Raw genomic sequence first — 23357 nt, 5'->3', positions numbered from 1 at the left:
ATTCTTTTACCACTATACTGCCTCACCAAACCTACACAACTGCCATCTGCCTTCATCCTGCGGTTTATCCTCCACAGCAGGGCACTCTCAGATAGCTTCATGTTCCCATAGAAACTGTTTAAGGACGTGGGACTTCCCCCTTTTCCCATCCCCAAAAGGGAACAGTTCTAGTCCTCCAGCCACAATACCCTCCAGCCAGGCTCCACCCTTTCCCCAATGAAGTCAAATAATTTTGGATGGCTGATTCGATCCACTTCAACAAACAATCATAATAAGGACTTGTCAAAGACAAAGAGAATCATACAGAGATGGGCTGAACACTTCAGTAGTCTACTCAACAGACCATCCACAGTCGATCGATGCGTCCTTGACCATTTACCTGAGAAACCCATCAAAGAGAATCTCGATCTCCCTCCAACAGTTGAGGAAGTTATAAAAGCCATCAAACAACTGAACTCTGGCAAAGCATCTAGAAAGGATAGTATCCCAGCAGAATTGTATAAAGGAGCAGGCCCAAAGGCTATCGAGGTGTTTCATGACATCCTGAGTAGCATTTGGGAAGAAGAAGAAATGCCACAAGACTTCAAAGATGCTATTATCATATCACTGTTCAAAAACAAAGGCATCAAAGCTGACTGCGGAAACTAAAGAGTGATTGCTCTCCTCTGTACAGCAGGCAAAATACTAGCTTGCATTCTACTGAACAGACTCATAGCTGACATATCTGAGGAGAATCTGCCAGAAGCGCAGTGTAGTTTTAGACCAGGTCATAGCACTATGGACATGATCTTTGTTGTAAGGCAGGTCCAGGAAAAATGATTAGAGCAGAACACGGACCTGTATGCAGTTTTCAATCGATTTGACCAAAGTTTTTGATTCGGTCAACACAGAGGGTCTATGGGCTATTCTGCATAAACTGGGCTGCCCAAGAATCATAGAATCATAGAATATCAGAGTTGGAAGGGACCTCAAGAGGTCATCTAGTCCAACCCCCTGCTCAAAGCAGGACCAATTCCCAGCTAAATCATCCCAGCCAGGGCTTTGTCAAGCCGGGCCTTAAAAACCTCCAAGGAAGGAGACTCCACCACCTCCCTAGGTAACGCATTCCAGTGTTTCACCACCCTCCTAGTGAAATAGTTTTTCCTGATATCCAACCTGGACCTCCCCCACTGCAACTTGAGACCATTGCTCCTTGTTCTGTCAAGAAGATTCATACAAATCATCTGTCTGTTCAATGTCCACATGACAGTACAAGTCCTCACCAGTGGTGACTTTTACGAAGCATTTGAAATCTCGAATGGAGTGAAGCAAGGCTGCATACTTGCTCCAGTGCTGTTCAACTTGTTCTTTGCTTGTGTTCTCAACCATGCAACAAGGGACTTGGATCAGGGGAATATACATCCCGCTACTGACTTGATAGCTCCCTCTTTGATCTTCGAAGACTCACTGCTAAGACCAAGACACTGGAGAGGCTTCTCGTCGAGGCACTTTTTGCAGATGACTGTGCCTTGATGGCTCATAGACAAGACGACCTTCAGGTCAACGTTGATAGATTTCCTGAAGCATTCCAGCTCTTTGGCCTCACCATCAGTCTTGGAAGACAGAGGTCTTGTTCCAACCAGCACCTCATTCCGATGCCCCAATGCCAGCCATCTTCATCCAAGGCACACAGTTGAAAAATGTGGATCAGTTTAAGTATCTGGGCAGTACCAGCTCAAGTGATGGTTCCCTTGATAAGGAAATTTCTTCTAGAATTAGTAAAGCCAGCCAGGCCCTTGTCCGACTTCGAACAACAGTTGTTAATCAACACAACATCCGTCTCTCCACCAAATTGAAGATCTACAGTGCAGTGGTTCTAACGTCTCTCCTACATGGATCGGAGACAGATTCATAGCTTTACAGACATCACATTAAACAGGTTGAGCAATTTCGCATGTGACCCTCGCTCAATAACGAGCATTCACTGTTAGAACAGAGTGACCAATATTAAGGGCCTTGAGAGAGCAAACATAACCAGCAATGAGGAAATGTTATTAGGTGGACTGGGCATGTCATCAGAATGGAAGACCACCTCTCCCAAAACAGATTTTGTATGGGGAGTTGAGTCAGGGCCAAAGAAAGAAGGGTTGTCCATATAAGCGCTTCAAAGATAATCTGAAGAGCAGACTCCAGTGGGCTGGCATCAAACTCAAAGAACTTGAGCAAATGGCTCAGAACAGGCTCATTGAAGGTCTCTGACAAGATCAGCATATGATAAGTTTGAGCGGGATCGATGAAATTATCTCCAGGCTGCCCGTGAAAGGTGCCACAGAGCTGCATCATCAAATAATATAGATTCAGACTTCCCATGCCCTCAGTGCAGCTGATTCTGTGCATCAGGATTCGGACTGCGGAGTCATATGCGTAGCCATATATGAGAATTTCGACAATATCACCACCACCAGTGATGGACTACCAACATATGGTGTTATTACAGAATCCAGCACTTCAGCATTATCGTAGCTTTAGCTGTATAGATACTCAATATTTAAATAAATTTAGTATTGGATGTTATATATGAATCTAAAACAGACTACCTCAATCTCAAAATCCATACTAATTAAGAAAACACAGTAAACCCAAAATGGCTAAGGGGATTTTAAAAGTCATGGGGCTGTAAAAGCAAATATTAAAAAAGGGAAAGGAAAAAGTAAACAAAAATGGATGGGAGGGCACAAAACAGCTTTACTTTTAGCATCATTCATGCACATTGTGTCCCCAAAGGCTTTACAGAGTTAAACAGTAAGCATAACAAAGGGAGAAAGAAAAGGGGGATTGTAGTCCAGGGAGAAGACAGATGTATAGAGGCTCGAACTAAGACGGAGAGTTGATGCAGATAGTTGCAGGAAGGCAAGAGTTGCAGGGTAGAGTTGCACTGTGGTGAGACTGTGTGAAAGAACACAGTGAAGGCCATGGCTGGATGTGCACAGGGAGCAGAAACATAAGAGGTACTAATTTGAATCCTGGCTCTATTTCAGTCCTTGAAAATATATAAATACATTTTAGTAGGAAAAAGTTTTATGTAAATATATACTGAAAATGACCGATTCATAGATTCCCAGGTCAGAAGTGACCATTGTCATCACCTAGTCTGACCTCCTGTGTAACACAGGCCAGAGAACTTCCCCCAAGCAGTTCCTAGAGCAGATATTTTAGAAAAACACGCAAGCTGTGGGAATGCAGTGTTACATCAACCAGAGGAAATCCGGGCTATACTACAGTTGTGCATTGTGTAAAACATGAGTCTGCACAACATTGGTCAAGTACTTACACAGATCTGTACCCTGGATGTTTCTGGCTCTGAGGACTTTTACTGTGAGGTTGTAGTAAGGATGCTTCTCACGCTGTAAAGACAAGCAGGTTCTGTGTTAAACTCAGCCTCAGCACACCTTCCACAAACATGCAAATATCAAGATAAGGGAATGACGTGGAACAACCCGCACAGGGTCCACGATAGGTAAATCTCAGTTTTGAAATATAAGAACTATCAGAAATTGAGAAAGTGAAGACATAAGGTGTTATCTCTGATTAAGGTGGGTGAAGGACAGAGACAGAGCACCTCAGTGAAGGGAGGCTGAGAATTAAATGAATTCTCATCTCACCACAGGTAAAAGTGATCTTTTTTAGGGTCAAACTGAGAGTCATAGAAGAAAAGAGTACTCTTTAGGGCTCACTGTTGTTACAGCTCAGTTTCAAATAGGTTAATTAACCCTATTACTGCTGAGCTATAAATTAGATATGTTAATTTTTAAAACCTTCCTCCTAACTTAGCATGTCCCATTAATTTGTACAGAACACTTGAGCTACATTGCTATATTGACTACAAGTCAGTTGACTTGGGTTCTGAGACTCGCTGCCATGGGTCTTTTTTTTTTTTTTTTTTTTTTTTGGTAGTGTAGACATATCCCCATTTTACAGATGGGCACTAAGGATAAGATTCCTCCCCCAGCTTACCTCACAAGGGTGTTGTGAAAATAAGTTGTTTGTGAAGCACTCAGATACTATAGTGACGAGCATCATAGAAAAGCCTATCAGGAAATTAATAATTCTGTCTTCAGAGCAGGGTTTGAATGGGACAAATACTGAACTATGAAGATAAAACAAAATATTCAGTGCACTGAATGAGGCAGGGGTCCAGTGGAAATATACTAAGTGATCATGTAATTAAAGACTATTGCAATGCATGCAAACAAGGGGAGCAAACTAAGGTTGCACAGACAATGTTAGTAGTGACATTTCCTAAGTTTTGAGTGTTTGTCTTTGTAACTTTAACATTCTTATAATTTTCTTTTTAGTGTAATATACATCAGAGCCATAATTAGATCTTCTTCTCCCCTCTGCCAGGTTAAACACATTTTGTTTTTGAAGCTTTTCTTAATAGGTTTTTCTTCTTTCAATATCCCAAACTAACTTCTCAACCTAAACCATCCGCCTCTCTACCTTCCCAATACTTGGTCTACAAGTTTAAGGAATGAGATACACGGCTGTATGTAAGGTTATTTTTCCTTCCTCCCTGGTGGAAAATTGCTACTGCCCTGTAGGCTGTTAAATGCAGTAAGGATTTGGTTGCAAAAATGCCTGCCATCATGAGTGACTGAACTCTCCTGACTTGAGACACAAGGTTCCATAATATTGACATCTGGGAGATCACACAACACCAGCACCCATCCCACTCCTTCACTTCACTCTGAAGGATGTCAATGTACATCCATGTGTTGCAATCCCAATGAGAATGATCCTCTCCAAGAGCCTCTGAGAAAAGATGTTTGTCAACAACAGCCACTCAGCTGAATCAACATTCTCCAAACAGAGGAACTTCCACAACATAAATTAAAGACTCAGGAGCATAGCAAAGATCTCTGCCAGCTATGAGAGCTAAGTCTGTTCCAAGTCCCATGCTTTTAAGTAAACTGGCACCTTTCTGAGTCTAATGCAGTTTTATTTCATCAGAAACCAGGCGGTGTCATAACACATTACAAGATAAGCATGCACAGTAAACCCAGAAATTAAATGTGACATCACCAAGTTTGCACTACCTGAGTCCCAGGGGCGAGACAGGCAGGGCCGGAAGAGTAGCTGGTTCCTAGCAGAGCAGCTGTTCTATATGAGGAATGAGTGTTTGTGCAACAGATTCAAGTGTGAGACAGCTCTTGGAATTGAGTTTATAGCCCATGTGCCCTTTCTCCATATTAGGCATATTGCACCCTAGGTGAAATGTACTTCCCTGAATGAGTGGCCCTTTTTTGTAGGGGACTTCACATTGCCTAGGATGGAATTCTCTTTCCCGCCCCCCACTAAGAACTGGATGCCACTTGTCCATCTGTGGGCTGGAATATCTGCTGGAGCTCTTCTGCAGACCCCTAAGAGGGGCTTCCCAGCCACTGGATTAACACAGCTACAAATCTAGTGGTTCTGTCTATAACACAGTGCAGAACTCCTTGCCTTCCCCATTTTATATGGGTTCAATGCAGAGACCCCCTTCACACACACAGTGGAGTAGCCTTTTGTAGGCTCTTGAACAATTTTCACCCCAAAATGATTCTCACTAGTGCTGAATTAAAAAAAATCAATTTTCAAAGCACATACCAACCTTAACTCTGCTTCATTTGGATTCAAACCTAAAGATTAAATCATCACTTTTGTTTGAGGCAATTTCAGGTCCTGCAAATCTTACATCTTTTCAATCTGCCTCTGGATAAGCACATTTTTGGAGGGAATGAGTTTCATAACAAAACACAATGGACGGGTCCACGACCGGTCTTCTGGCTCAGTGAATTGCTAAGCGTAACAAGCACAGAAAGAAGTGGGCTGTAGTCCACGAAAGCTTATGCTCTAATAAATGTGTTAGTCTCTAAGGTGCCACAAGTCCTCCTGTTCTTCTTTTTGCGGATACAGACTAACACGGCTGCTACTCTGAAAGCACAGAAAATTGCCAGGTTTGCTATCTGCGTTTGGATGAGCTTGAAACCGCTAAGTGAAACTCAGTGGGTTTGAATCTAAATAAACCGAAGGGACAGCATCTGTGCACCTCTAATTCTCAACAGCAACATTTCACCTGTAAATAGTTAATGTGGCACAGAATTGCTCTGCTTCTTTATAGACAAAATAGACTATGGATGAGATTTGCAAAAGCATTTCCTCACCTTCGCTATCCAAACCCAGCCTTAGGTAGCTTCTCCCACACGTGACAAAGGCTGTGCTCACCCGGTTTTAGGGTTGCTTTTATGCATGTTTCATAACTTTTAGTTGCTTCTTTATCATGTGGGTGATGACACAAAGGAAGGGCAAAAGTTTACATTACCTGCCAGTGAGAGAGCCCGGTGTTCTTCCTCTCTTTCCTCTGGAATAGCACAGCAGCCAGAAGTGGGAACATGCGGGGTGACACCCGGCTCAGCAGCACAGCACGGAACATGGGAGACCTTCCCAAACCTTGAGGTAAACAAACAGGAGTGAAAACACCAAGTCACTGGAATGTGACCGGCTGCTTCTCCTCACTCCTCTGAACTGCTGTAGCTTTGTCCTGAGTTACACCCAGAGCTCTGCTCCAACAGGGAGAAGCGATCACGGGCGGCTGGGGGCGTGGCTTAGAGTTGCCGAACAATCCAGTTTACAGCCTCACTGGCAGGTTTTTCCAAACACTAGCAGTAAAACATAAGGGTGGCAAATAAAGTAGCTCGAGCAAGCGGAAAGAGGATCTGACAAGAAGCACTATGTTTTCTTCCAGACTCTGCCACAAACTTGTTCTGTGACTTTGGGCAAGTCACGACTTCTCTGGGCTTCAATTTCCGGGTGTGTTGAAATTCTTATGTCACAGTTAACTAGTGTCTGCAAAGTGCTTTGAGATCCTCTGATGGAAGGCAACAAAGAAAGACTAGATAACAATCAAAGTTAAGAATCCAAAGAATTAAGGGGATACGGAAGATATTTACGTCTATTAGGGGGGGGGGGTAATGAGGAAGGAGGCAGAGGAAATTATTAGTTAAAAATAACAGTTGTTAATAGCTGAGACACTGCAGTTTGGGATCTTAAAAAAAACAGCAACCAAATTTACTGCAAATAAAAATCAAGAGGGGTTTGGACAATTAGAATGGGATTGAGACCTTGGGCCAAATTCTGCTCACTTTTCTCATGTAAGTAAAACTCTTTGACTTCATGAGATTACTTTGGTGGGCAATGCAAGCACAATTTGGTCCTTTCTCAGTATGGACCCAGTCCAACACTCATTGCCATTGACTTCAATAAGCATTGGATTAGATGCTGTAAAAATTATTAAAAATAGGTACTAGAATACTTTGGAAAAAATATAAACAATCAATAGTTTCAGATTTTATCCCGAGGCTTTAAGGTATTTGTTAATGAATTTTCTGAACTACTGGCAATTAATTTTTAAAAGGTAGAGAGAACTGGGGAAACCTCATACATTGTAAAGCCAAACTTCAAGTCACCTGGTTATTTGTCCTGAATCTAACTTAATTCCCTAGTAAAATAATAGGACAAACTGAGCAACACACATCTGAAAGTGCCTAAAAGATAATGGAAGCCTGAGCAATTAGCACCATGGCTTTGAATCATAGGACTGGAAGGGACCTTGAAAGGTCATCTAGTTCAGTCCCCTGCACTCATGGCGGGACTAAGTATTATCTAGACCATCCCTGACATGTGTTTGTCAAACCTGCTCTTAAAAATCTACAATGATGGAGATTCCACAACCTTCCTAGGCAATTTATTCCAGTGCTTAACCACCCTGACAGGAAGTTTTTCCTAATGTCCAACCTAAACCTCCCTTGCTGCAATTTAAGCCCATTGCTTCTTGTCCTATTCTCAGAGGTTAACAAGAACAATTCTTCTCCCTCCTCTTTGTAACAACCTTTTTATGTACTTGAAAACTGTTATGTCTCCTCTGTCTTCTCTTTTCTAGACTAAACAAACCCAATTTTTTTTTCAATCTTTCCTCATAGGTCATGTTTTCTAGACCTTTCTAGATCATTTTTGTGGCTCTTCTCTGGACTTCCTCCAATTTGTCCACATCTTTCCTGAAATGTGGGGCCCAGAACTGGACACAATACTCCAGTTGAGACCTAGTCAGTGTGGAATAGAGCAGAAGAATCAGGGCCGGCTCCAGGGTTTTTGCCGCCCCAAGCGGCGCAAAAAAAAAAAAAAAAGCCGCGATCGCGATCTGCGGCGGCAATTCTGTGGGAGGTCTTTCGCTCCATGCGGGAGTGAGGGACTGTCCGCCAAATTGCCGCCGAATAGCTGGACGTGCCGCCCCTCTCCGGAGTGGCCGCCCCAAGCACCTGCTTGGCAAGCTGGTGCCTGGAGCCGGCCCTGGGAAGAATTACCTTCGTGTCTTGCTTACAACACTCCTTCTAATACATCCCAGAATTATGTTCATTTTTTTAGCAACAGTGTTACACTGTTGACTCATATTTAGCTTGTGGTCCACTATGACCCCCAGATCCCTTTCCGCAGTACTCCTTCCTAAGCAGTCATTTCCCATTTTGTATGTGTGCAACTGATTGTTCCTTCCTAAGTGGAGTACTTTGCATTTGTCCCTATTGAATTTTATCCTATTTACTTCAGGCCATTTCTCCAGTTTGTCCAGATCATTTTGAATTTTAATTCTATCCTCCAAAGCACTTGCAACCCCTCCCAGCTTGGTATCGTCCACAAACTTTATAAGTGTACTCTCTATGCCATTATCTAAATCATTGATGAAAATATTGAACGGAACCAGACCCAGAACTGATCCCTACAGGACCCCACTCATTATGCCCTTCCAGCATGACTGTGAAACACTGATAACTCTCTGGGAACAGTTTTCCAACTGGTTTTGCACCCACTTTATAGTAGCTCCATCTAGGTTGCATTTCCCTAGTTTGTTTACGAGAAGGTCACATGAGACACTATCAAAAGTTTTACTAAAGTCAAGATATACCATGTCTACTGCTTCCCCCCCATCCACAAGGCTTGCTATGCTGTCAAAGAAAGCAATCAGGTTGGTTTGACACGATTCGTTCTTGACAAATCCATGCTGTTACTTATCACCTTATCATCTTCCAGATGTTTGCAAGGAACAAATGAAAGGAACAAATCCAGCCAAATCATGATTTATTTTGATCAGATTACACAATTAGACATGAAAGGATTTGCATTAGCTGTAATAAACAAATAGCATTGCAACAAGTTATCACTGGAGGGATTGTGTTTCAAGGAATGCTGGCATGCCTGGAACTTTGGAATTCTTGGATGGGTGGGACCAGATAAGATATTTGGTGGACTTGAGTGAGAGGAAGAGAAACTAGTGTGAAACTGCTTTGCTAGATAAACACTCAACCACCCCTCCCAAAATAGATGGGCACTGCCCAATATTTTACTATGCAACAGCCAGAATAAGTCCAAGAGTGGTGATTCCTATAAAAAGACCAATCTGCACAACCACTGCGAACAGAGATTGTGCATGATCAGACTCAATACTGAAAACAAATATATAAATTAGAAAGACACAAAAATGTAAGAGTAATTGTGTTGTATTATTGAAATGCCACACATAGCCCTATTGCAGAGGTAGTTAATTATTTTTTGTCAAGGTCCAAATTTCTTGGTCAAGGTACAGTCAAGGTCCAGACTCCAGAGCAAATAATAAAAACAACAATAACAACAACATAAATATTATTATCATTATTTATTATTAAGTATATAAAAAGATTTCATAGTCTGTACAAAAGCATCTGGTGGTCCTGATTTGGCCCATGGTCCACCTATGGACTATCCCTGCCCTACAGAATTCTATAGCAGACACCTGCTTTCAGCATAGGCTCCTGCAACAGCAGGCAAAGCCATTGAATCTGTCTACGGGGTTTGACATTTATGCAGCTTCCATAGATAGTGGAGTTTCCCACTTTGTTGCAACTTATGACATTTTGGCTCTTAGACATTTTGTTTCATCTTTAAATTAACAAGACCCTATCCTGTAATTCTTACTCATACTAAGTGTTCCTATAGAAGTGAATAATCTACAAAAAAGATGGGTTCTCTCTTGCTCCTCTCTTACTTTAGATAATATATTTTTATGGCAAAATCTGTTCTGCCCTTTTATATTATAGTATAAGGATACATATTACACAGGAACTGTGGATATTGATTGCAATTAATCTATTGGTTTAACCAATTTTTCATCATCATTGGTGGTGATTACATTTTACTCTAAGATTCGAAATATTCTATTGTGAACAGAAATTTGATCAATGGTGGAGGGGAAGGAGTTTCCAAAAACATTTTTCTGGCTATTCATCAGAACTTGGAGTTTAGACTAGCCCCACACTACTTATACTGAAATCCCTGCACTGGGCTGAAAATTCACCATTCTGATTCCTCTATATCCTTAAATACCACAGTACTGGCAACAAATAGGGTCCTACCAAATTCACGGTCCATTTTGGTCAATTTCACAGTCATGGGGTTTTAAAAATCATATAATTCATCATTTCAGCTATTTAAATCTGAAATTTCATGGTGTTGTAATTTTAGGGGTCCTGACCAAAAAAGGAGTTGTGGGGGGGATCACAAGGTTATTGTGGGGGGCAGGGGTTGTGGTATTGCTATCCTTACTTTTGTGCCACTGCTGTTGGCGGCAATGCTGCCATCAAAGCTGGGCCCTTCACACTTCTGTAAACACAAGTCCAACGGTCAACTTTCCCACTCCAAACTGGTTAGTGACCGATCGGTAGCAGTCTGGAGTAGCCAGCTTCCACAGTGCAATTGCCATGCGCTTTTCCAATGGCAGGGCAGATCTCATTCTCGTATCCTTGCGCCATAGGGCTGGGGCAAGCTCATCATACAGTGCCATGAATGTGGCTTTCCTCATCCAAAAGTTCTGCAGCCACTGCTCATCGTCCCAGATGTGCATCACGATGTGATCCCACCACTCAGTGCCTGTTTCCTGAGCCCCAAAGCGGCGTTCCACTGTGGTCAGCACCTCCGTGAATCCCACAAGCAATCTCGTGTCATAGCTACTACACCTGGCGAGATCAATGTCGCACTCCTCTTGCCTTTGTAGTTTAAGGAATAACTCCACTGCCACTCATGACGTGTTGGTCAGAGCGAGCAGCTTACTGGTCAGCAGTTCGGGACATAAGCGCCAACTTTTCCAGGCGCTGGTGGGTGCTTGCCCCCCACCCCACATCGCCTCCACCCCGCCCATGCCTCCACCCCCATTCCAATCCCTACCCGATAGTCCCCACCCCAACTCTGCCCCCTCCCTACCCCTATTGGACCCCTTCCCCAAATCTCCACCCTGGCCCTTCCTCGCCTCTTCCCCGAGCCCGCCGCGTTTCCCCCTCCTCCCCCCTCCCTTCCAGTGCTTGCCACCACAAAACAGCTGTTTCGTGGTGGGAAGCACTAGGAGGGAGGGGGAGAAGTGGAGCCGTGGTATGTTCAGGGGAGGAGGTGGAGGTGGAGTGGAGGTGAGCTGGGGTGGGGGGCCGGGCGGGGAGCTGCCAGTGGGTGCAGGGCACCCACAAATTTTTCCCCTGGGTGCTCCAGCCCCAGAGCACCCATGGAGTCAGCGTCTATGGTTCGGGATCCATTCCTGCAGCCTGAAAGAGGCAGAGCGCGCAGTACACAAACCGTTGAAAGATGGCACCAAATGTGGACGGAAGCACAGGGATTGCTGGAATGTGAAGCAATGCATCACGGATCACTGCAACAGGACCCAGGATGCTCTGCAACCCCCTCCGCCTTCCCACAAGGCTTAGCAGCAGAAGAAAAAGAGGTGCTCTGTGGGTTAGCTGCCCAGAGTGCACCACTCTGAATACCATTGCAAGTGCTGCAAGTGTGAACACACAATAGTGGTTTCCCTTCAGCGCTTTCTGAGCAGTGCTGTAACTGCTGGTGCTGTAACTCTGCCAGTGTGGACATGTCCTTACATTGGTAGGAGCACCACTAGAGACTCACATAGTTCGGTGGACATAAGCTGCCTTACCTCCAGTGTAGACAACTCTGTAGTGTAGATGGGGCATTAGTTTTTCAAAACTCTTTTTTTTTTTTTTTTTCCAGTTTCAAGTTGTTTCAGTGTCTTTCAATTAACTCTAATGGTCCATCAGTGTCTTTTCCTGGGCTGTACAATACGTGGGTACTTGAAGCTAGTTTTGTGTAAACAACTAGCTTTGGATGTAGCGCTGCCTGATTGCTTCCATGCCCAGTTGTGTGATGATGCTAAAGTTGCACCACAGTTACAATTTTCTATACATACACACCCACACATTCATAATCATGGTCTGTATACATATCTCATAATGACCATCAAGTTCAGAACATTACCATCTTTCACAAAAAACATTATTCTACACATTTTAAACTACAGTAATACAGTATGCAATCAGTTGGTTTAACTGCTCATTTGGGAGGGGTGGGTGAGAAGCCCTGAACCTTTTGTTCTTCTCTTGGAGCATATGGACCCTGATTGTCACAGGAACCATCTAAAGAGTTTGCACACCAGAGACCAGCTTGGGGTAAAAATAAACACAAAGTTTCTGTGATAGAAAAACCACAGATTCAAAGATGAAGCAGTAAGGGAAAGCAAACAGAAAAGTTACACAGCAATAAACAAAAATTCAACCTCCAGTTTTACTTTCACATTAGATAAAATCTCTTTTCTAATACCAGTTATCAATTACCTTTCAACAATTTCTCAGAGAACACCCGAACTATAGGAGGGATGCAGTGTTCATGGACAGCCTCCTGTTGTCCCCCAAGTTCTGGATAAGAGATTTACGTCCCCAGCCTGCTGTAAAAGACTTTTTATCTTTCTGTTCTTTTTATCTTTTTTTCCCCCCTCTCTCAGTCCATGGTGACTCATGGTTATTCAGAGTGGGGAAATTCTCTCTTTCCATTAATCTAATGATCCATCCTTGTCTTTTCCTTGGCTGGACAATGGGTAGTTATTTGAAGCCAGTTTTATGTAAACACCTGGTTTGGGAGGTTTCCCTCTCCACTTGACTGCTCACAGCCCTGCTGTGAGGTGTTGTTGAAATTGTAGTATAAATTATGAGCAGTTTTCTATAACACAAATATACAGATTCATAAACAAAGTCTGTATCTGTATCTCATTACTCAGACTTCAAGGCCAGAAGGGACCATCATGATCATCTAGTCTGACTTCCTGCATGTCACAGGCCACTCTGGCAATAGGCCCATATCCTCTGGCTGAGTTACTGAAGTTCTCAAGTCTTGATTTAAAGACTTAAAGGTAAATAGAATCCACCATTTACTCTAGTTCAAACCAGCAAGTTACCCATGTGCCCTGTGCTGCAGAGGAAAGTGACTCCCCCCCCCCCCCCCCCCCCGGGGTGTCTGCCAATCTGACCTGGCGGAAAATTCCTTCATGATGCTAAAAATGGCGATCAGTTGGACCCTGAGGACGTGGGAGACCCACCAGCCAGATACCTGGGAAAGAATTCTCTGTAGTAACTCAGACCCCTCCCTATCTAGTATCCCATCTGCAGTCATTGGAGATATTTGCTAATAGCAGTCGCAGATGGCCCACTTGTCATTGTAGGCAATCTGATCATCCCATCCCCTCCATAAACTTGTCAAGCTCAGTCTTGAAACAAGTTAGGGTTTTTGCCCGCACTACTCCTCTTAGAAGCCATACCATCAAGTTCAGAACATTACAAGTTTTCATAAAAGACCTTACTCAATATGTTTTTATAATACAATACCACCATATGCAATCAGCTGGGTTAACTGCTCATTTTTGGGGTTTAAACCTTCTGCTCTCCCCAGGGGGTGTCTGGATCCTTATTGTCACATCCCTCTTAGGAGTTTGGTGCTGGACTTTTGTCCACGGGCCATAAAATAAGCTTCACCTCTGCCCCTCCTTTCTAGATACCTTGATCTCCCACCGCTCAATATGTTTAATCTCTATATCATACTCCTGCAAAATTATGCTTCAGCATAGCAATCTGGAGTCTGTTCCTTTTGTTCTATGGAGCCATATGAATGGCAAATGGTCTGTTAACACCATGAATTAGTTATTGACTAGGTAGTATCTGGGGTGTTTTACAGTCCACACAATAGCATAACACACTTTTTCTGTGACAGAGTAATTCTGTTCAGTGAGAGACAGTTTGATCAGAAACATAATGGAATATTCCCTGTTATCTTCCTCTGTTTGCATCAATATGGCTCCACGATCCATGTTGGATGCACCAGTGCAGAATTCAAACATTTTCTTAAAATCTGAACTGGCCAAAATAGATTTCTTTGATAAAATTTGTTTCATTGTATCAAAACCCTTTAGACAGGTGTCTGCCCAAAGCATTTTTTCTGGCACAGACTTGTGATAGCAACAATATCACTGAAACCTCCCACAACATTTTCTATAGTTAGCCAGACCTGTAAAAAATTGAACTAATTTTTTTTAGTTGTAGGAACAAGTCTGAGGTGGATTTGGCCCCCAGGTAAGGAATCTTTGCAGTGTAGACATGCCCACAATCAACGTGTCAGTGTACTGTGTGGGTAGCAAACGAACAAAACAAAAAATGCAGCAGCAAGTCCCAGAGCCCAAGTCAATTGACTCAGGCTCGCGCTTTGGGGTTAAAAATAGCAGTAGAGATGTTCCCACTCAGGCTGGAGCCTGGGCTCTGAAACCTGGTGATAAGGGTGGGTCTCAGAGCCTGGGCTGCAGCCTAAGTAGCCATGTCTATACTGCTAGTTTTAGTCCCGTAGCATGAGCACTGTGCGGCTGAGTCAATTGACCTGAACTCTGGGACTCACTGGCACCAGATTTTTTATTTTTTGCAGTGTAGATATACCTAGTGAGGGCTGATTTCAGAGTGGTAGCTGTGTTAGTCTGTATCAACAAAAAGAACGAGGAATACTTGTGGCACCTTAGAGACTAACGGATTTATTTGGGCATAAGCTTTCATGGGCTAAAACCCACTGCATCAGATGCATGCAGTGGAAAATGCGGTAGGAAGATAGATAGATAGATACACACACACACACACACACACACACACCATGAAAAAATGGGTGTTGCCGTACCAACTCTAATGAGACTAATCAATGAAGGTGGGCTATTATCAGCAGGAGAAAAAAAACTTTTCTAGTGGTAATCAGGATAGCCCATTTCAAACAGTTGACAAGAAGGTGTGAGTAACAGTAGGGGAAAAATTAGCATGGGGAAATAGTTTTTAGTTTGTGTAATGACCCATCCACTCCCAGTCTTTATTCAAGCCTAATTTAATGGTGTCCAGTTTGCAAATTAATTGCAGTTATGCAGTTTCTCATTGGAGTCTATTGTTGAAGTTTTTTTGTTGTGTGGTGTGTGGTTGCTAGTGAGTATTTGCTTCAGTTTGGGGAGGGGGGGGCTGTCTGTAAGCGAGGACGGGCCCGTCTCCCAAGATCTGTGAGAGCGAGATCGTCCTTCAGTATAGGTTGTAGATTCTTGATGCGCTGGAGAGGTTTTAGTTGGGGGCTGAAGGTGATGGCTAGTGGCGTTCTGTTACTTTCTTTGTTGGGCCTGTTCTGGAGTAGGTGACTTCTGGGTACTCTTCTGGCTCTGTGAATCTGTTTCTTCACTTCAGCAGGTGGGTAGTGTAGTTTTAAGAACACTTGACAGAAATCTTGTAGGTGTTTGTCTCTGTCTGAGGGATTGAAGCAAATGCGGTTGTATCTTAGAGCTTGGCTGTAGACAATGGATCGTGCAATGTGGTCTGGATGAAAGTGAGGGCTGCCTCCCTACAAAACCTTCCTCACATGTGTTTTGTGTTCCTCGCAGGAATTGCTAAATATAGCAATATCATGTATGTAGCTGAGAGCAAAGTCCTGGAACCCATGTAATACTCGATTAACCAGACTCTGGAATGCAGCACCTGTATTAATTAATTCAAAGAATAGCACTGTGACACAGAGGCCCATTGGTGGTTCACTACCCTGTGTCAGCAACTCTTGTCAGACCTGACATACTCACCACATCTAACAACATGCTGTCATGATATATACTCAACAGGTGGCATGTAAAATATATCACTGGAAAACTAACAACTCACTGATGACTAATATTATTGCATTGTGTATGTACAGGTAACATATGCAAAATTACAAACATGCTGAAATTGTGTTCTTAAAATGTGGGGCAGGCAGGATATAAGGTACCCTATCCTAGGCAAAAGAATGTGGTTAGGCCTGCTTGAATGTAAGTCAGACATTGGAGATGCATTTACATAAAAGGTAAACAAATACATCATGCTAATACAGGGAGGATCCAGCATGAAGTGTTCACCAGACTGCATGGCATCTCTTCCCAGCAGGAGAAAAGGAACCATCTGAGAATACATTTCAAACATTTACTGGTCTAAAGAAAGGGGGCCTGAACTTCAATTGATAAGCAACTGAATCTATACAATATTACTGTATTATACAAGTGTATCGTGTAAGATCTTTTGTGAAAGTCTGTGACACACTGGTGGTTAATATAGTTGCAAAATACATGTATTAACATTATGAGGAATAATGGATACTCACTGATATTATGCTTTAAAGCAGAGGTGGGCAAACTACGGCCTGGGAGCCACATCCAGCCCTCGAGCTCCTGCCGGGAAGTGGGGCCTGGTGCTTGCCCGCTCCAGCCAGAGAGTGGGGTCAGGGTCTTGCCCCACTCCGCACAGCTCCCGGAAGCAGCGACACGTCCCCCCTCCAGCTCCTACACGTAGGGGCAGCCAGAGGGCTCCATACGCTGCCCCCACTCCAAGAACCACCCCCGCAGCTCCCATTGGCCAGGAACCACAGCCAAAGGGAGCTGCAGGGGCAGCACCTGCAGACAGGGCAGCGCGCAGAGGGGGGCATGCCACTGTTTCTGGGAGCTGTCCACAGCCTGCCCCAGCCCTGATCCCCCTCCCACCCTCCGAGCCCCTCAGTCCCAGCCTGGAGCACCCTCCTGCATCCCCAACCCATTCCCAGTCCCACCTCAGAGCCCACACCCCCAGCTGGAGCCCTACTTTCCTCCCAGACCCCAACCCCCAATTTCGTGAGCATTCATGGCCCACCATACAATTTCCATACCCAGATGTGGCCTTCAGGCCAAAAAGTTTACCTGCTTTAAAGTCTGTGTCCAATGTAGGGAGAAACAGGATCTTTTGCAGACAAGAGCGAAGGAAGCTATCTACTTGTCTCTGATGTAAATTAAGCAGTATGGAATCAAAACAAGAAAGCCCTGTTTACATATGAATCAGCAAAGGGATGGAAAGCCCACAGGAAGGGAAGAACAGCTTTCCTTCCCTGCTCTTAAAATAGAGACAATGAACTTTGGGATGATATAAGGGGGGCAAAAAGAGGAGTTCGTTACTTGAGGGAATTCATGGGGTCAGGGCTTTGAAATCACAGACCACTGGGTCCTTCAATCAAGTGGATAGAAGTCTCTGGGAACTAAGTTTAGGTAAGAAACCTGCTTAGACAAAGATTGTAACTTGCCAAAATTAAGTGAAGCTTCTGTCTTTATTCCTTATTAATATCACTTAAACCAATGACTTTGTTTAATAAATTTGTTTTACTTTTACTATAAAAAATTCAATGCTGTGATTATAACAAGAGTGTTTGTCAAACACCAGTTAAATTAATGAGTTGCAGTGTACTGACTCTTTAAAGAAGCAACAAACTTAATTATTTCTAATAGTGCTCCAGGAGAGGGAGAGGCAGAGGCAGACAGTTCCAGGGAAGTGCAGGATTGGGATGCTGTTGGGTCACTCTGCAAAAACTACCTGGGTGGTGAAACCCAAGGTGACACCTGCATGCTTGTAGCCCAGCTGCTGGTGTCAGTGTTGTGAGTCACAGTGGCATAGCATTTAGAGCACCCACAGTTGCAGGGCAGGTGGTGACAACCTCTTACTGGTCTGGGTTGAACTTCAAAGCATCACGAGTACCGTAAACTTAAAAAGTCTAAAATTGGTAATGAATGCAGACCTTTTCTGTGACTCAGTGTCCCAAGGAATTTGCTAGTATCCTTTGGTTAAATCCACAGTAGTTAGATATGCTTAGCAGAGCTAAATATTTAACATATCTCCACACAAGGCATAGGGTAAGTAACTGGAACTATAAGAGCATTATGTTTTCTATAATCCACACAAAAACTTATGGTACAGTCTTTCTTGGGGACTAGAACAACTGGGAAAACCCAGGTGCTGTCTGACTGCTACAATTCTATGTATACAATTATATGTCTAGCATGCTTTCTTTGCGCCTTCTTGTATACATACTGAGAGTATGTGTGGGACATGAAATTTGACCCACAATTTGACAATATTTCTTTTGGAAAACCCACCCTAGTAAATATGTAAAGGACTTACACGTTTGCCACTGTTTCTGCTTCTATATTAGCTAGAGCCGCTGCCTCTGGGTATCTAGTGGCAAACAAACTACCACCAATATATATTTTTCACATTTTTGGATGGCTTAGGGACTGGACCAGTAATGTCCATTGCAACCCTATGGAATGCTTCTCCAATTACAGGTAATAGTTGCAATGGGGCTTTGTCATAGGTTTCACCCCCACTCTGAACTTTAGGGTACAGATGTGGGGACCTGCCTGAGAACCCCTAAGCTTAATTACCAGCTTAGATTAGTATGCTGCCACCACCAAATCATTTATGAGTCATTTGGAAACTGTTTCCCCTCCCCCCCCCCAAAAATATCTCCCTCCCAAGTACTATAAAACTTCCCTGGGTAGCCTTGAGAGACTTCTCCACCAAGTTCCTGGTGAACACCGATCCAAACTCTTGGATCTTAAAACAAGGAGAAATTAACCATCCCCCCTCCTTTTCCCCACCAGTTTCTGGTGAGTCCAGATCCAACCCCCTTGGATCTTAAAACAAGGGGAAAAAAATCAATCAGGTTCTTAAAAAGAAGACTTTTAATTAAAGAAAAAAAGGTGAAAGGAAAACCTCTGGGAAAGAGAGAGCATACAAGCTTCTCTCACAGACAACAGATTCAAAACAGAGGATGTTTCCCTGGACAAAACCTTAGTTACACAAAAGAAATGCCAATTTGATTATCCCTCTAATGCACAAGACAAGTCATAAAAGAAAATAAACATAAATCTATTTATTTCTTCTCTAATACACACTACTCTGATAGGAGGCTGATTTCTGGATCTTTTCTATCCAGCACAAAACTTAATGAACTGACTGAACAAAGGAAAACTTCCCTCCTTCCTCTTGAAAAATCTTGTCCCCCCATTGGTTCCTCTGGTCAGGTGGCAGCTAGGCTAGGTGAACTTCTTAACCCTTTACAGGTAAAAGAGGCATTAACCCTTAACTGTCTGTTTATGACACGCCCTCCCAAATCTCAGACAGTGTTGGACCGCACTGGCTGTGATTTCTTCCTAGAACTTTAGGATAAACAGATTAATAAAACACATGCACCTTTACATATGGTACTGGTTATGCAAAAACTAACAATATTTTTCACATTTCAAGGACGATTTAACCAGTTAATTCTGGGAAACTTTCATGGGAGAGTGCATCAGCCACTTTGTTAGAAGCTATTGAAATGTGTTGCATTTCAAAATCAAAATATTGGAGAGCTAAACTCCACCAAAGAAGTTTTTTGTTTTTTCCCTTGGCGGTATGAAGCCACTTTAGCGCAGCATGGACGGTTTGTAGCTGGAAACGCTGGCCCCAAACATATGGGCGTAAAACTGCTCCTACACCACGCTCTGATGCATCTGTGGTTACTAGGAATGGTTAGCAAAGTCGGGGGCCCTTAGAACAGGGTCAGACATGAGTATCGCCTTAAGCTGGTTGAAGGCCTGGTTAAAGACCAATAGTCTTTTTCTGCTTTTGGCACACATCACAGGTCTTAGAGCAGGGTTGCCCAACTTCTGGCCTGTGGGCTGCACATAGCCCACCAGAGCATTTCAGAAGGCCCACAGCCTGTTCAACGCAATATATTAACAGCTGATTCATTAGCATTGTCATGTTTACATCATTTTAGTTTACACAAGTGTGTAAATAGACAATACTATACATAGAAACAACCAAATACATACAAAACAAGTGGAATTTAAAATATAAATAAATATAGGTGACTTTAAATCTTACTACAATATGTAGAATCTGTTTGGCCCACACAAGGTTGTGCTTATATTTACATAGCTCTCCTGTATAATAAGGATGGGCACCATGGTCAGTATTCCTTTACTACTAGATTTATACCATGCAAAAAAACATTTTCTGAAGCCTTTCAAATGTCCTCTCTACTCCTAGATGTCCAGAAAATGGACAGTCATGGGCTAAACACTAACACTGCCCTGTATTTACTGCTCACCAAGAACGGTTTGTGGGGTTCCATATGGTCCCTGTTCTCGACCACTGGGGCTTCTCTGTATATCCTACCTGGTTCCATAAAAAAAAGACACCCCTATTTTCCTTTGTAAGGGCACTGCTGTGAACTGCCTTCCTAATGCACTCCCCTTGGGAAGGGTCTGTGTCCTGATCTTTAATAAACGCTACTTGTCTCCAGCTGATTTGGAGGCTCTCTCAGTAAGAGCAGCTGACCCAGTCTCCCCCGACTCTGGGAATGTGTGTCCCTGCCCTGCAATACAGGGAAAGCATTCTTCCCTGTTCCCTCTCTCTTCCTCATCTGGGGTAGACAAAGGGGATTCTGGGGTGCACACTTTCCCACTGCAGGTTACCACATCACTAAGTTTAGGCACAGATGTGATACAATTTCCCTGCAGATGTTTTGGTTGAATACCATCCCAAATTCCCACTTTTCAATCATATTCCACCCCCTCCCACTGCAGCTCAAAGTGGGCAAATTTATGCCACTTCTCAGGCATATCTCTGAAAGTGATGCAAAAGATTTCCACCATGCATTTCACCAGATTCAGGTCCTGGAATACCTTAAAACTCATCAGCTGAGGCCAATGGTAGATGGCTTCACAGTCTCAAGTGAGGAGACAGCTATTCCAACAGGGTTTGGCTGCTCTTCTCCTGGTAGCTGTTTCTCTTCACTTCTCCTGCCTCTGAAGTTGTGACTAGACCAACACACTCATCTGAAGTGGCTTTTCTTTGAGGAAGTGACCTAGCCATGGAAACAGTAGAAGCAGGCTTCCTGGAGTAAGGTTACACATCCCAGGAGGTCCAGTAATACCACAACACAAATGGGCCAGAGTAGTGGGGTCGGAGCATATGGTGGTCCCTATGAAATCCAGGCCTCTATTACCCCACATGGACTCTCTCCTAGAAAAACTCCCTGACTCCCAGTAAGGGGTTGGTAGACACGTAGAAGATTCTCTGCTGTGTTCAGCAGAAGAGGAGGAAACAGTATACATCCCCTAAGGGAGGGGCAGTCCTGTCAGCTATATCCTGTTTTTGTATCATGGATGTTGATACGGAGACAACTCTCTAGCCTGGCATGCTGGTGACTCCAAGGCTGGTGGTTTGGAAATCAACTCTTTGTTTTCACTTAGAGGTGACTCCAGTATCAGACCTATCAAAAAGTCCTTCAACACTGGATAAGGTTTCAGTGCCAAGATAATATGAAGGCAGAGCATACCACAGAGCAATCAGTACTGGGACCACAATATACACACAGTGCAGAGGAGTCATTACCGAGGGCAGTGTGATCAGCTAATTTAGAGGGTACCATGTAAGTTGCCTTGGCTGTCAGTCCTGGAACTTCTCAGGCTTATAGCTCTTAGATGTATGAGCCTGAGAAATTACGCAGGTGACGACCCTTCTGTCTCTTGCTTGCATCTGAGCTCATCTTTGGCTTGGTGCTCTTTTTTGCCTGTCAGACAGACACCAATATAATGGTGGATAAATAGGGCCTGAGTGGATTCAGAATAGGAGCTTGGAGTGGAATCACAGCTCTCTAAGAGACAAACCCGATGACTGAGTCCTGGTTGTAGCTCTCCTCTGCGTCTGAGAAGGTTTGCATCTACTTCTATAGGAGGAAAAGTTTCAGCCTCAAATCCCTTGCTCTCTGGTATGCTTGGAGAAAATGCAAGATGGAAGAGCTTTCTGGGACATTCTCAGAGACAAAGCAAGCATGCGGAGTGCCTGTCATTAATGGGCATCAAAGCATATAAAAGAGGCTCCTAGCTACTTAGCGTCTGCCATGATGCTAGGATACCTGTACAGGAGGGGCCTGGGTTAACTAAAACTTATCCATGTACAGTATATGAAATATATATACACATTTGCCAAGCACAAAAAAGAACTTCATTAACTACACTGCCGCCAACTATACTAACTACATTATTATATACAAGGGTAAGTAAATTGGCAGTGTGCAAAGTAGACACTTTTACTGCTTCTAGCACTAAGATGGAACCTGTACAGGCAAATGAGGCATATTTGGACCCATTCTGGCCTTAGATGGTGGTGCATGACGGCATTTAGGGTGCAGGTTGGCCACAGACAGCTGGCGAAAAGAATCCAATCTCATGTGCCTAGGGCACATGCGCACCAAGAGTGAAATCGTTGTGGACAGGCCTGTGAAGTATTAAGATTACAAGGGATACTGGCAAGTTTAAGCACCAGCACACTCAACTTTACACAAAACATGAAGACACAGAAAAGTTTCTCAGAACACATTTCTTTTACATTTCCTGACAGGACTGAGATGTATTTTTCTCTCCCACTGCCTTGACATATGTTCACCTGTAAAAACACTATACCACAGAAATATTGTCTATTTCATGTTAAAAATAGCATTATACAATCAATGTTAAGGCAGAGGGGAAGAATAGTCTTGGGGCTAGGGCATTGGAACGGGGAAGTCAGAAGATCGGGGTTCTATCTATTTCTGGCTCTGCCACAGATTTCTTGTGGGACCTTGGAAAATATCAGCTTTAAACCTATGTTCCCAAACTGTTTTGTAGACCTCAGCAAGAGCTAAAAATATAAAGTCTTGCTCAAAGAAAATAACTTCAGTAATTAAGTTATGAATGTCTGACATGAGCAAATGCCTCTTGAATGGGAGCAACTTTCAAAGCATAATTAAAAAAACAAAGGATAGAAAATATGAGCTTTAAAACATTCAAGTGAATAGTAGAGCCTCAGCTCTCTAGATGGTGCTCAAGTTCAGGAACCAACAGGCGAGAAAGATGGGCCTTGGCCCAGGTTTTTAAAAACAGGATAGTGCCACCTGCATTATTTTCAGTAACATGAAATGACTTCTGAAGACTAATAGCAGGTAAATACTGGGGATGTCAACTGTGTGTCACTGACTCTTATAGGAGCAAAGGAAAGAAAATATGTAAATCCAGAGCAGCTCAGATAGTTACTATCATCCACACAATAAAATGAACAGAC

General features: G+C 43.3%; 1 protein-coding gene and 1 long non-coding RNA gene across 6 annotated transcripts in view; both read right to left on the bottom strand.

Annotated features, from left to right (window-relative positions):
• Window positions 1-6783, bottom strand: part of PLA2G4F (phospholipase A2 group IVF) — a 38888-nt gene extending 32105 nt beyond the window's left edge. For 2 of the 5 annotated variants that reach the window (XM_005284727.4, XM_024106619.3), the window contains exons 1-2: window positions 6341-6783; window positions 3311-3383 (exon numbers count right to left, since the gene is read on the bottom strand). In XM_005284727.4, the coding sequence (XP_005284784.2) occupies window positions 3311-3383; window positions 6341-6451 (184 nt within the window). In that variant the 5' untranslated portion in view covers window positions 6452-6783. Of the gene's footprint in view, window positions 1-3310; window positions 3384-3993; window positions 4127-6340 lie in introns of all 5 variants that reach the window. The other 3 variants (XM_042849406.2, XM_065593053.1, XM_065593054.1) reach the window with 3 other exon arrangements.
• Window positions 6784-15778: 8995 nt separating this feature from the next.
• Window positions 15779-19233, bottom strand: LOC135983128 (uncharacterized). The gene is made up of 3 exons (XR_010600635.1): window positions 19160-19233; window positions 17135-17213; window positions 15779-15914 (listed from the first exon to the last, which is right to left on the bottom strand). It is a non-coding gene; the product is annotated as an uncharacterized LOC135983128 (long non-coding RNA).
• Between the last annotated feature and the right edge of the window lie 4124 nt (window positions 19234-23357).

Source organism: Chrysemys picta, chromosome 4, assembly GCF_011386835.1.
Source record: "Chrysemys picta bellii isolate R12L10 chromosome 4, ASM1138683v2, whole genome shotgun sequence".
Taxonomy (NCBI): Eukaryota; Metazoa; Chordata; order Testudines; family Emydidae; genus Chrysemys; species Chrysemys picta.
The sequence above is the reverse complement of the archived record's forward strand: the minus strand, read 5'-3'. Positions and strand labels throughout refer to the sequence as shown.